This window comes from Nilaparvata lugens, chromosome 4 (genome assembly GCF_014356525.2).
Source record: "Nilaparvata lugens isolate BPH chromosome 4, ASM1435652v1, whole genome shotgun sequence".
NCBI lineage: Eukaryota > Metazoa > Arthropoda > Insecta > Hemiptera > Delphacidae > Nilaparvata > Nilaparvata lugens.
In genome coordinates this window covers 38,355,115-38,370,362 of record NC_052507.1, presented here as the reverse complement: position 1 = coordinate 38,370,362, position 15,248 = coordinate 38,355,115, and the positions used below count along the sequence as shown (strand labels likewise).

Below are 15,248 nucleotides of genomic sequence, written 5' to 3'. Positions count from 1 at the left end.
ACAGGGGGTAGGGGTGAGGACTTTTGATATGTTTATCCATTTACTATCCTAAAAAGAGCTGCGGGGTCAAAAATGGTGTTCCAAACTTTTCCATCTATTCCTTTCTTTGAGCGTTCGTTGTCTGGTTTGGTTAGTTCCGCACACGAAAACTCACCAGTGTCATGGATATCAAGCGCGGATCCAGGACCCTGAAGCACCTAGAAGCACCTTGGTGGGGGGGGGGTGATTGGGAAGATCGTCCAGGGGACCCCCCCCACCGGAACTGCCCCCACGGAACAACACACGGAAAATTTTTGTAGTTTTTAACCGAAACAGTATTTGCGAGCTTTATTTTTTGTTGAAGTTGATTGGATTTTTGAATTTGTTCATTTAAATGCCAAGGTCATGATACTTATTTTTGCAACTAGCGTAGTAGTCCAGTCACTTCGCATTTTTATTGTAGTTCTGATTTTTTTGATACATTAGAGAAATCCAGTACCAAGTATTTCATGGAAAATTCCCCTTGTGCTAGATACAGAGTGACCCAGAAACCTCGTATTTTCGGTTCATTTTCCAGTTTTCAGTTATTTCCGCCAAATCCTATAATCGATCAGAAAATTTACTCCCGCCTTTTATTTTGATTATGAAATTCCTAATAAAATGAGACCATTCGGAACTTCCTATCTTTAATGAGTAGTGAGTTACAATTTTACAAAAATAAGTAAAATATTAAGAAAAATCAATTTCTATGATTTTCGTTATTGATCGACAATATCTTACGATTGTTACCATTTAAATGTATAATTCAAGATTCTTCTGAGCGTAATTTTGTGCTCTACAGGTAGAGCGCTCTATTCCATATGAATTTCCAGGATCCTTGTATTTTGGAAAACACCCAAGTTTCAGCTTAAATCATCATCAGCAACTCTGTTGTCATCACATCCAGATTTCGCACCATTATATAAGTTCATTAGATCATGTTCTATGAGAATCACACGTTAGAAGCTTTTAATTTAGTGGAGAGGCGCGCATAAGGACACCTCATGAATCAAAATTTCAAACAATCATAACTTTTGACACAATGATCAGATCTCAATGTAGGCTATCACAGCTTCTCGGCACGTCAAGGCGGTTCAAAATCATGCAACATAAGTGAAAGTCGATTAGAAAATAGACAATTCATCCTTGAGTGTACTTTAACCAGTTTTTCAATTCACAAAAAATGACCAATTTCCATATCCAAAGCTTCGTATCTTGTGAAATACTTCGGATAAAATTTCAAAATGTGGATGTGAATAAGTATATATTCTTTTTCCACTACAATGAAGGAAACTTTCGATACTACTAGAATATCATTAGAAAGTTAAAGCCTATTTTAAAAATAGCGATTTCAGTTTCTCATTTTTCGGGATTTTTCTCTTAATCAAGTATCTAAAATGAGTCCGATACATCATAGAAACTCATGATTGATTCCAAATTGTAGACATTTCCATCCTCTACGAGCTCAGTTGCCTAAAATTAATTTTGAATCACTGTTTCCTATCATAGAACTTCCTAGACCGTTGATATGAGGAAAGTCGATTTCTTGATTTTTTTAATGATTGAATTTCACATTACGATCATATTCTTCCATTTACAGCAACTAAAAGAGGAGAAAAAATTGAAATTCAATTCCAAAATTAAAGATTAAGTCCTTCTTTATAATAATGGGTTACCGAGATACATAACTCTAAATTATTGGTCATTTCTTTGTGTATTGAAATACTGGTTAAACTACACTCAGGGATGAATTTTATATTTTTCGATCGAATTCGACATATGATGCATGACTTTGAACCGTCTTGACGAGCAAAGAAGAATGAGCTGTGGTACAATGAGATCCGATCATTGTGTCAAAAGTTATGAGTGTTTGAAATTTTGATCCTTGAGGTGTCCTTATGCGCGCCTCTCCACTAAATTAAGAGCATCTAACGGGTGATTCTCATAGAATATAACATGATCTAATGAGCTTATATCATGGTGCGAAATCTTAATGTTATGACAATGGAGAATTCATTATTAAGAATTTCATGATCTAAAAAAAAGGCGAAAACGAATTTTTGTTTCACGATTTGGTGGAAATAGCTGAAAACTGGATCAAAAAATCTGGTGTGGCGCACTCACACAACTTTCCTTGCCGTTATGAAAATTGATCACTGACGCTAGTTTTCCCGCGCATCTCAAGTCTACTATTCAAATATTTGAGCCAGCTGGTGACAGGGCAATAACGCTGGAGACACACATGAGGTCTGCTATCTCTTCATAGTGAATGATTTAATAGAATCAACAATAATTTGCAATTGAATAATCACATTTTCTCGAATTTGAAGCTTATTTTCAATTTTAGGTGAAAATGTTACTGAACATTAATTGTAGAGATTTTCATGCTCAATCTACTCCACTTGATTTTTTTTTGTTATAATTGTATCTGAAGCCTGATAATTGGGAATCTATCTGCATTGATGGGGCGGAGCTCCTGAAATTTTTACAGATATGGGAATGTGGCAGTTGATAGAGCTTATCGATGACTATTTTAGGTATGAATTTGATCAAAATCGTTGGAGCCGTTTCCGAGAAAATCACGAAAAACCCTGTTTTTGACAACATTTTCGCCATTTTGGCTGCCATCTTGAATTGCATTTGATCGAAATTGTTCGTGTCGGATCCTTATAGTGAAAGGACCTTAAGTTCCAAATTTCAAGTCATTCCGTTAATTGGGAGATGAGATATCGTGTACACAGACGCACATACACTCATACACACACACACACACACACACACACACACACACACACACACACACACACACACATACAGACCAATACCCAAAAACCAGTTTTTTGGACTCAGGGGACCTTGAAACGTATAGAAATTTAGAAATTGGGGTACCTTAATTTTTTTCGGAAAGCAATACTTTCCTTACCTATGGTAATAGGGCAAGGAAAGTAAAAAGAATAAGAGGTTTTATCAAACACCACTCGGAAAGTGGGGAGGGGGGATCGCCCCCCCTGCATCCGCGCCTGTTGGATATTGGTAATAAAATCACGAACAACTGCCGTCAAAACTGAATTTAATATGATGTGCTCACCTTCAAAAGAAAAACCGTAACAGTTCAAAAATATCACATTTTAGATAGATTATTCAAACTTTTTGAATCAGTAGAATAGTTTTTGGAACATAGAGTATCAGAACCATAGGTCTAAAATCTTGATTCCCTATGAAGATTGCCATATGACCGTTTTTCGTTAAAAATCAAAATGTTGCGTCTTCTGATACATAAAATATATTATTATCTTTCCATGATCCAAAAAACAAATTATTATCTTCCTCTAGAGACATAAAACAGAAATACTATGTAAAATAAGAGACAAAAACTAGAACAAGGAACAAAATTACTTGAGCTAGTCATTTGTCATCGTAGGCTATTATTTTTATGAAAAACACGCCACCTTTCATCTCTCGCACAAAATTTTGGCGTTGATTTTCAACAAACATCATAATCCCTCCAACTGCTCTTCCAAGTTATATCTTAAACTGTTATACTTCAAGTTGAGCTATTTGTCTAGCCGCTATATTAGAATACAAATAATAATCAAAATATGAGTGTGGAGATTGGCTTTGGTTTAAAGAGCAGAGGGAAGAATAAGAAGAAAGAGAAGTAGAAGAACAAGAAGAACAAGAAGAAGGAGGAGAAAAAAGAAGAAGAGAAATAATAACTCATAACCTGGCGTCGTACATCATTTGGATGCTGTTTAATGTTGACATAACGGAAATGAAGGGGCGACGACGTAAACTTAAATGAAGTGGTTGACTTGAGGTCTCATTCTATAACGGGGGGAGTGGTTTCAGGTTTGGAGGGTACAAAATGGTGGAAGGGAGGGATGCTGCAGCTACTACGGTATAGTGTTGTAGTTGTCGTGTGGTTTGTTAATAGAGAAAGCGATCCTTCTTTTCAGAGACGATATTAACATCAAAGAAAACGTCGTCTCAGGACAGAAAAAACGCGTCGCTAGGTTCGATCCGAGGCACGGCGTTCGTCTGTTAATTAGGCTGATCGGTCGGCCAGTCGGTCGGTTGTGCTATTCTGATTTGGTTGGGTGGTGGAGGGGGGGTTTAGAGTCTAGTTGCAATTTGTCTTCTCTTTCAAAAGACTCTTACCAAAAATTATGTTTTCGGTTCAGAAATCTTGAAGTAGTATTTTGAAAGTGATTCACACGAACGGACATCGATTATCGGAACTTCTATAATTGAATTTCTCTGAATTACCTCAATATCATAAGCTGGATTTTAAAAATTGACTCTACAAGAAGAACACAAGAGAACACGAAAAATATTGGTCTCTAGATTGAAGAGAATAATTGCAGTTCCAGAATAGAATTGAACCCTGTTTAATACGTGCTAATCTGAGAGTTGAAGAAGAGTACAATAGAGCCACATACTTTTGAAAATAATTGCAACAGAAATGTGAACAAACATATGCAACAGTATGGTAAGAGAACCATGAAAGGGAATATAGCTTGAGAAACCCCGTATTAAGTACACTCACTTTCCTATTCCATTATATATTGATCTTATCTATAACTGGGGAATAATAATATTATATAAATTATAAGCTTAGATGGTTTAAGTAGAATGCAAAGTATAAAATTGAATAATGTTTTTACTAAGTAGCCGTGTGCAGTAACATAATTTAGTTTTGGTAATTTTGATGATAAGCGCATATTAAACAATGAACAGCTTCTCGAGATTAAATTTACCTTTGGAGATAATTGCACGCGGTGACTTCTTGACTTCCGATCTAGATCCATAAGTTATCAAAACTTTCGAAAATCAAAAACTGAGTAAAGATGAGAACCAATCTGATCAATAAAAACAGAAATTACAAAAATTGTGTGGATACAAAAAATTTACTAGCGGTACAGTTTCGGCTGATTTTCAGCATAGTGGGCTAGACCTTCCAGCTTTGTGCTTCATTCACTCCACCCGACATTTATATTCGACCTCAAAACTTTACAATATAATGTCAGTTTAATCTGATGCTGACGTATAACATGAAGTCGTGTGTGATGCAAGTGTAGTGGAAAAGTTTATTTCTTATTGTTTTCGGAAATATGCTCATAACACGAAACAATATTAGACCACTAACTTATTACTAAGATGGATCATCACATACAGCACTAATTTTGTCAATAAAATATTTCAGAAAATAATAAATTTTGTTAAAAGCCCATACAGCTCTGATTTTGTCAAGTTTAGTATACGGTAGACTAGTATGATTCATCAAAAATTTTTCAAGATGTCACATAATGCTAGGAGGCAAGTTATACTTGAAGTTTATATTTCATGTTTGAACGAATTAATTCTTTCAGAATTTAATGTAAGACCGGCATTGCTAGATAACTACGAATCTTCATTTCGTTTCCAAACGTATGTAATCATTTCAGTACAGTTTAGAATAAGGTAATTAGAGTATAGAGTGATCCTATAATCTAATTTCTCCGATTCATTTTATCTATCAATAGTTTCATCAAAGTATTTTGATTATTTAAACGCCTTATTCTCTTGACTAAAATGATGAAATGAAGCCCTAAAATATTCTACTTGAATGGATTTATCCGAATCTGAGGTATCCAATCGAAGAGAATTTGTTTTTCTTTTTTTTGTATTTCATTTCAAACATAAATAAACAATACTGTATCACTGCATTCAGTCTATCTATTAGCTGATATGCCTCCATGTAAGTTGACATTGTACCTCACCTCTTTTCTCTCTCTCAGGCCCGGCTATCTCAGGAGCTATTATGTGCCCATTAGAGGAGCAACCAATTCATCTATTTCAAATGTTATCGTTTCCACATAGGCCCATTTGTTTCTGTTTTTGAAAATGAATAGGTACTTGAATTTAAAAATAATGAAAATTTTAAAGAGATTATGTCATGATTATACACACTATATTATTGTGATAAATTTATTCTGATCATAAATATTGTTTCTACATGCGATATAAACCATGATTCATTGCTGAAGCCAATAGTGATGTTTGAAACCAAATGACTCCATTTAAAATATAGCTTGGATAGGGATAGATCAATTACAATCACAATCGTATCAGAATTTCCAGTTGATGGAACCTCCTACAGCAATCACTGTTGAAGCCGTGGAAATATTCAACCCCTGTATTCATTTAGAGTGTTTAAGCAGTCTATTGTTTAGCTCCTTACTCCTTACTCCTTACTCGTAGGCTGAAAGTTGACGTTTTTCAACTTCGTTATGTGTTTCAAAAACACACTTTAAAAACACACAACGAAGATATTCGTTAAGTGTTCGTGAGAAAAATTTTGTTTTATAACCAGATAGTACATGGCCTAGCTCCCTGTTATTTTGGGGATTTCTGGTTTTCAAACGTGTATGTGAGGCACACGGTATCTAGAAAACGAAGGATTCCTGCGTACCGTGTGAACAAGCTATGCATTATTCCACAGTATTAAAAGGAGCAATAAGATGTGGAATCGAGTTGTATCAGTTTAAATTCTGGACAATACGATTGGAAATTACGAAGATCGTCTCGAGAGGTTTAGCAGTGGGAAAAAAGATCAGAAAATATTTTCCACAATTGGTATTTTTCTGGTCCATTGTAATAGAATCCACATACTACACCTTCAAATTGTGAATATTGAAGTGATTTCATCATGAAACGTGTTGATTTTAAATTGTGATCACCACCCCCCTTCATGATTAATTTAAGTTTTAAGGAATCAATTTTAATCGGTGAAACACAAAAGATGGATAATTAACAACTGACTCCATTGTATTATATATTGTCACTTTTTCTGTAACTCCATAATAACAGACTATGACAAACTAATGCAGACTCCGGGACTATATATGAACATCTACTAGATCAGAGCAAAACTTTGTTGACCCCTTGCTTCTCACATACAGAAGGTCTGTCAACCGTTGGCCTCAGCATTGCTCATAAAGGCCTGTTGTCAAATATGATAGAATTGGATACCGTATTCTTCAATGATTTTCACAATTCAACGAATTCATTCTCCAATAAGTGCAATGCAAATACGAGGAGAATTCATATACTACATGTGGAATACGGCTTTCTCTCAGTATTATTAGGATAGTACAAATCAACGAATCTCATGAAAATTCAAAATCCCAACAAGATTTTAGATAGTATTTGTAAACCCTGACTTCGACGATATAATAGAAGATAAATCAACGAGCCTACATTTCTTTAGAATAAGACAAATTTTATTTTGTGGTAATTTCCAGCAACCCGTTTCTCAGAAACCTATTTTTCCCTTCAACTTTTGGTTGACACTCATAATAACAATAGTTGACTGCCGGTCATTCCGAAAAAATGGGATCAAACAATCTCTCAAATAGGTTTTTACTTATTATTCATTCCACATAATTTTAGAAATTTAGTTACTAAAACAATAAGGATGAAGAATCACATTGCCTATTCAGATGCGACCCACTTTATTAGGTCAGAATTAGACGATAATTCACATAGAAAATGTAATAATAATATTTACTTTCTTGTTCAAGGCTACTTGTATTTACATGCAAATTGAATATCAAGGAACCGTACCCTCTTCATGTTCCAGCTTCAAATCCACTTTAAAGTGAATGAACAAATGAACAAATTTGATAAACAAAGGATATATATTGATATTATTCATTCAAGTTTATTTAATTGTTCATTCACTTGAAAATGGGTCTCAACGCCAAAACATGTTGTGAAAAATAAGGTAGGTATATATATTGAAAAGGGTACTTTAATTTTTATGTAAATGAAAATACTTGAAGTAACTTCTTCGTAAAGCATTTGAGTTATTTCGGAAACATGGACGTCTCATCCACTAATATAAATGCCATCCATTGATGATGAAATTGTTATAAACTGTCATCAACCATAAAAATTAAATTGATTGAAAATTATTATTGATGTCGTTAACATGAATAATTACACCTTAGAAATCCTTACACCTGGTTTTGTTCCCAGTTATTTTTGTGAGTTTGAGAAATCGATGAATTTGAATGCGGAGGAACCTACCTAGATGTCAGCAATTATTCGGAAGAATCATAACCGAGAAACCGAGATATCACACAGGTAGAAATACGTGAAACTAAAAACTTCGTTAGCGAATCTCGCACATTTGAATAATTGTTACGATATTTCTCCTTCTTAGCACGTGTGTGAAGAAACTAATGCACGATAGGTACTTAAAATTTAGATAATATCCCAAATCCGAGTAATGGTAATAATGTATATGTGGCCGAATAATATTTCATGGCAAATTATAAATGGAAAAACTCAATTGAAGAATCAAACCGATTCTTAGTAGGCCTACACGACACTTGGCACCCGATAGTGTATGAACATTGATAACTATCATTATTATTATGGATAACTGAAAATTGATTTGAAAACAACACTAGAATAAACAGCTCGAACTCTTATTATTCCTCGCTATTCTCTCCCAAATCTCCTTGTACAGGATTATTAAACGGGATAAATCTTTCATGGTCTCTCTAGATATCGTCACAAATCTTTCCACGATACTAAGCAGTTAGATGGACATGTGGATACTAAAACAAACACAGACAATGCAAAGTTTGGCTGAGGCCTATCTGTTACGAGTCACCGAGCAAGCTTTCAATCGTGATGAGTTTTCACGCATTGCTGCACCCCGCGCCCCTTTGACCACTGGGAGGACAGGAGAGGGGTGGCTTTGAGAAGAGATGATCCTACCTGAGTCCATGCTGATGTGACGATGTTTTTACACTGATGATCTGATGCGAGGTCGTCTCTCGTTAACACCAACACACACTCACTCACACACACACGTCACGGTCAGTCTGTAACATGCCGACACTTGCCAAATGCATCAACTGAGCCGGTAAGCTGGCTAGCAGTCGAGCAGAGCCCAAAGGGCGGGTTGTGAGTCAGGGGAAAGGAGGAAAAGCCACGCCCCTTGCGCCATCATTTCCCCCCTGTCGACCAATCACAGTGCAGCGTGGTCCCCTTCTGACCAAGTGCACGACTTGGGGGAGCATCGCGCTTCTATTTGCCGTTTCCGCAACTCCGATACATTATCAATATTGATAATGCGGTTATAGCTACTGATCACTATTGCGGTTAGCAGTCGATTGTGTTGTAGGGGGCTGTTAGATCTGTTGACGTTCCTTCGCTGGCATTTTGTGATCGTGTTTATGATGGCCTATATAAGCGCTATCTCGATGAAGGACTTTCTTGATAGGAAGATTCTCTCCTCTTTCTCCTCGAAATATAAGAGGAATACTGTTGAATATTGTCAATCCCACTCTCACCTCTTATCACTAGTTAGCAGTTTGAGTTGGAATGATACATGAGATTTTTCCAATCTCCAATGTTGATGATCTCAAAAAAAGAAAACTTTTGCAAGATGATCTTCTCAAAAGATTTAAGATAATGAAAACACTGAAAGATATATTAAATCCCAATTTTTATTTGAGGACTAGTCTATAGTTTCGTCGCTATATCTGTTGTATTTTTAGCAGTAGTGCCAAAGAATTCTCAACATGTATAAGAGAATGGGTGTAGTAAGATGAGATGAAGGTCCATTTCAAGGGCATGAAGATGAGAGAAAAGCTTACACTCCATATACACTCATCTTACACTATGCTGGGTAGCCTAACAGTCACAAATAACTCAACGCTAAGCCCGAGTTGTTAGAAACCGTGAAAAGCTAGTGGAAAGTCCACGAAATGCCAGTGAAAGGCCACACTTATCATGCAGCGTTTCGATCCCACTCCGAGCTGATCACGGATGACAACTGATCAGAATGGTGCATGCCACACATGTCCTTCATATTGTAATCTGTCTCAAAACTACCACTCCAGCCCACAGAAATATCTCGGACATGAGTAGGATCAGAGGGCTGCATGACGGGTGTGACCCGAGCTGGTGACTTTGATCAAACTTTGATCAGATATAATTTAATGTTCATTATATCCAATGTAATTAAAATAATTGTATTCTAATCACCTCGATCGCCTGATAGTGCATAGAATCAGAAATGCAATTTCACTTCAAATTAAGATATTAAGACTGTTGATAATAATTTTGGGAAGATATTAAGAATTTTATACACTCGGCTGAAGGAAAAATATATTTATATATTGAGAATGAAAGAGAAAAAGGAGTGATGGACAATGAGTGTTGAGTTTAATTCAAACATATAAAACTCAGTTTGAAAAGAATAAAAGAGCTATTTTTGAAATCGAATTAGAAAATCATGAAGATGAAGAATTAGCTAGAATGATGGTGATGATTGCACAACAAAGTAACAAATATTTACTTTATCCTTTATAGTCATACGTGATTCAAATTATTAACCGTAGTTGAATGGCGTACTTTAACGGAACCAATGCCTCGAGAAAAAATTAGTGCAATTTTCAATCCAAATCAACCAATGAATCGGACATCAATGCGATTGCGTTACTATCTTAGAACAAACGTTTCAATTTGAAAGGCATCCAAGCAACAGGGCCCGAAAGATAATCAGGATAAGAGTAGAGAACTGAACAAATTTCTGAATAATCTTTTAAACTATTATGTTAAAAAGAATTCAACAAAACAATAACCATGTAATAATTCGAAATGATAAGCAAAACGTATTTATTGATTCCAGAAGACAGCGGAAGGATAAAATTAAATGGATTTAACATGACATCAGTGTTGTTAGGTATGATCGAGAGATAGCGTTTTTTTGTTATGCTTGCGGCAATCAATCCTTACCGAAGACAAAACAAGACAGAAGATGGCAAGGGTAAGATTATAATCAAATGATATCTAACAGAATGTTATAATAGTGTGAATATTGAGTGGGTATTATTGTAGTTGTTTTTGTGTATCTTATATTGTTTTTCAGGTTTTTGAACTGGAATGAACTTTGATTTTACTGTTTGTTAAACCCTGCATTTTTAGTGTGAGAATTGACTCTGTCTTGTTTGAATTTGCTAACTTGTTGCTTAGTTGTCAAAATTAAAGAAATTTTCGTGCATTTTTCAAATACAGTTTCAATTTCATTTCGAAAAAGCCACTATATTTGAAAATTGTACGAGCATTGACCTTTTTGCAACTTTGGCTTTTCCACTGGAAGTTATGCTCAACGCTCGTAGAGGGGGAATAATTTTCAGTGAAAAGGCCACAGTTGGTATTGAGACGCGAACGAAAAATCATGTAACGGTGCGCGAGCCTCGGTCCTCTGAATGGGTCTGTTGCCCATCCAGAGGGACAAATTGAAAAGTTTTTCATTATCAGTACTTTTATTGTAGTTTGTATAGTAATCTAAAATTGATAGAATCAGTAGATGTAAAATTAAAAGGTTAGTTTTGTGCGTGAATTTAATTTGAGTGTAGTGAGTTTCATTACGTCTGAGTTTATTGAGTTTTGGATTAAGTGGTCTCAAAAGTAAAATTTAAAATTGTTGAAATGGTGAGTGCCAAACTGTTGTTTACATTTGACTTGAAATGTAGTACATAGAATGACCGAGGCCCGAATTTAGTTGCAGCAAGTTAGCAGGTTCCCAAAATGTATAGATTGAAATTGAATATTCCTTCTTTTTCTGAGTAACTCTGTTTGAAAATTTGACATGATTTCCATTGCTTCGTCAATGAGCTCAATAAACCTGAGGTTGAATTTTGAAAAGTATTTTTCATTGAAGTTCCTGGCTCGTAGTTACTATGTTTGCTAGAATATGTGACAATGATGATAATCTGTGCATTTGAATGAACGAATCCACTAAAAGCTCCCAACCAATCAAGGATTCAAATACCGGTAGATGGATTGATAGCAGTAAACTTTAGCAAAAAATATTATAGAAGAGAAGAAACAACCCCCCTCCGGTTTACATTGGTGGCCGGCGGTGGTATAGTCTGCAAGAATGACTATCGAACCACATGTATTCTTATATATTTCATATTTTGGAAGGTTAACTCAATAGAGACAAATATGTCACCGGTTGCAGAAATGATGTCAAGTGTGGTGTAGGGTTAAAAATACCTCCACCGGTTACACTACATTGGCTCTTTCTTACCGATGAAATTGGAATTCCCCAAATCCAGCATATATTATTAATTCAACACTGGATTAAGCATAAAGGATGGGGTAAGAACTAGGGTAAGAGTGAAACTTGTGTTAACTTATAGAAAATAATTAATAGATAATGTCTGGTAGAGAGTGGATGAATCAGAGAAATGAACAGAAATAAAATGAAAATACTCTTTATTAGGCAGAGTCAGGTTTAGAGTTGAGTTTCAGAAATCGAGGAGATACTGTGTCTAGCCTGTAGTAGATGAGGCGTACTCGTATTGCAGGCGTAGACGCAATCCGCTCAACATGACCATTAGCTGGAGAATCAGACTGGTTTATGACCTTCAATGTAGCGTGCGTTGTTATAGCCTACCTTGCCCCTTCATGCTTCATATTATCTTGATGAAATAGATGCAGTAGAACTCTACTTATCTGAATCGCTTTTAGAAGAGAATAGGCGGAGTCTCCGCGAATTTATTACATTAAGTTCAAAGCGCATTAGCCCTCTTTTACAAAGTTTGATTTATGTAATGAAGTATTACAAGTAATTATTACCAGTTATAATTAGAAGAAATAACACAATAATATTTGGAAGAGATTTTTTCCATTTTCCCGTTTTTCTGTGAAAACTCCAATTTTTCGAATAATAGATTAATAGAATTGGATCCGTTTGATTCGGATAATTGGAATTCTATGTACCTTCTAACGTTTCACAAGTTCAAAAAGTAGGCTACTAAATGTGTTGAACAAGTACGAGTGCAATCATTTGTAAAAGGAAATCAGAACAAAATATTACTTGAAAGACTGATGGTATGATAAACTGTTCACATCATTCTGCAAGTTTCACAAACTTCCAGCGTCATTATCTTTAATAAACAGATAATAAATTAATCAATTTCTGATTTAGATTACTGTTTGGTTATTGAGTTATCCATGTGAATTGTAAGTACGAAAATCGTGAACTTAGCAACCATCTGAACAGAGCCTCTGACATACATTAACGTGTCTATCATTGGCATTATTTGTTTAATAGTATACTGTTTTTACATAACAGATAATCGCAAAAAACACTGTTTAAACAAACATCTAGTTCGTTGGGTAAAAATAGAAAAGATAATAATAATAAATTCACCTGGAGCTCTAGTCGGGTGATAAATGATTGAAAGCGTACGCAGAAGTAGATATACTTCAAGTAGATATATTTCCTGAGGACTACTTCATTCATAAAATCTAATAAGTATTTGAAGAGTTTGATAGCGGGTTTCTGATTTTCCTCATTAGGTGATTACACTCATCACCATTCTTTCTTTAGCGTAAGTGGAAAGATTTTTAACCTTTTGAAAAATGTTATTTCAGAAACGTTGAAATATATATATGCACATGTTGAGAGAAATGATAGGAAGCGAAGAAGAGTTCAGGAATCGTCCTTGAAATACTTACAAATAGAAAAAAAGAGTTTTTGAAATTCTGAACGTTTTGTTATTCACAGAGTTTAGTTTATTCACAGAGGTTTACAATTCGAACTTCTTCAAGAAAACTGGAGTCAATCACTTGAAGGTTATGTTTATTTGACTGACCCTTGATTAGGTCACGAATGAAGTGAGTCCTCCAGCTAATTACATAATTAAATTTCCAAAAAATATAAACTGTGCTGAAAATGTAAGCTTTAATAATTTTCAATAGTGTCAATTTTAACTGTTCTTCCTGATTGAATGAAGATGAATTAAAGATAGATATAAATTTTTATCGGTAAACAAATCAGCAAATAACCAAGTCGTTGAAATTTTGAAACTAAAATCAAATCTAGTCCAATCTTTTGTCTGATCAGGTAGTTACCTACATGAAGTCTAATAAAACACATTTTAATAACTTTACTCTATTCAACTTACATCTTTATAGATTGAATCCTTTATCACAGTTCAAACAGAATGGTGTTAGTTTTGGTGATCTGTAAACCGTGTAACGTGAAAAACTCTTATATATGTAGACATTAACAGCATGTATATCTTTCACATAGTATGTTTACTTTCAGCTGGATGCCATACAAAATATTTGAAATAAAAAACTAGAAAAGATTACCATAGGCATTAGTCCAGATTGACTGGACGTAGCTGAATGGAGATCTTTTTCAACCCTATTTACTACAAAATGTAGGAGCTCTGATCTGTGTTGCATTTTTATTTTGTAGAAAAATAATTATTTCCTTGTCAAGATAATATCGTGTCCTTAAAAATAGGAACAAAAGGGTACTATAGTGAAATTACCTCAATCTGTCTGCATCGGTTGAATTATTTCTTAGGTTATTTCTCCTAGCATTATTTCTAAGGTTAATTTGAGGAATGTTGTCAGTTTGAAGTGATTTCAAGATACTATAATTTTTAGGAACAATATGCAATATTCTAAGATTCTTCTTTGATTACTCATTACTATACAATCATAGCAAATTCATGTATTTATCTACTACAAAAACAGACGGTATCCAGCCAACCATGGCTACGAAAATTGTCAACACTTTTGCTTTGTTATGCACCTGTACTTCCTTATCTCCTTACACGCCAAAACCCCCTTACCTAGCTTACACTTACAATCCTTCTGCATACTCGTTGAAAGCTGACTAGCTGAACAGATCAGAAATCTATCACAACCTATATAGACGTTATCAGCAACAAAGAACATTTATTCCACATTTCTAGAGATCTTTTTGAGAAAGGACTTTTATAAAACACTGACTTTTCATTGAAATGAGATGAATGTTCATCTATCTCAACGAACGAGCCATCAATCGTATTTCCCTGCCCCTTTCAAAAAAAATCATATAAGTTCAGCATCTAATTTGTTACAAATCTGTGTTGCGAGCGATATGTTACCAGGAAGATTCCTCATGACAAACTCAACAAACAAATGGGGAGGACGTAAGAAGATCAAAACATAAGTAACTCAGACAAACTGTCTCGCTGCGACACATGTTTTACCTCCACTCCTACTCAATCATTTATTATTCTTCTCCTTCTTTCTCCCTCCTTCATTTCTCTCTCTTTCTACCTATTTTCTCTGCGACTGCTTCCAACGCTCCACAGATAATTTAGAACGCTTCCATTCATCCCATTCCAAGCCGCGTCTACTTGGATGCCGGCCAT

At 35.1% G+C, this 15,248-nt stretch overlaps 1 protein-coding gene across 1 annotated transcript in view; it reads right to left on the bottom strand.

Annotated features, from left to right (window-relative positions):
- Positions 1-8,938, bottom strand: part of LOC111051806 (paired box protein Pax-1) — a 98,906-nt gene extending 89,968 nt beyond the window's left edge. The window contains exon 1 of the mRNA XM_039427436.1: positions 8,788-8,938. Within this exon, the coding sequence (XP_039283370.1) occupies positions 8,788-8,797 (10 nt within the window). The 5' untranslated portion in view covers positions 8,798-8,938. The remainder of the gene's footprint in view (positions 1-8,787) is intronic.
- Between the last annotated feature and the right edge of the window lie 6,310 nt (positions 8,939-15,248).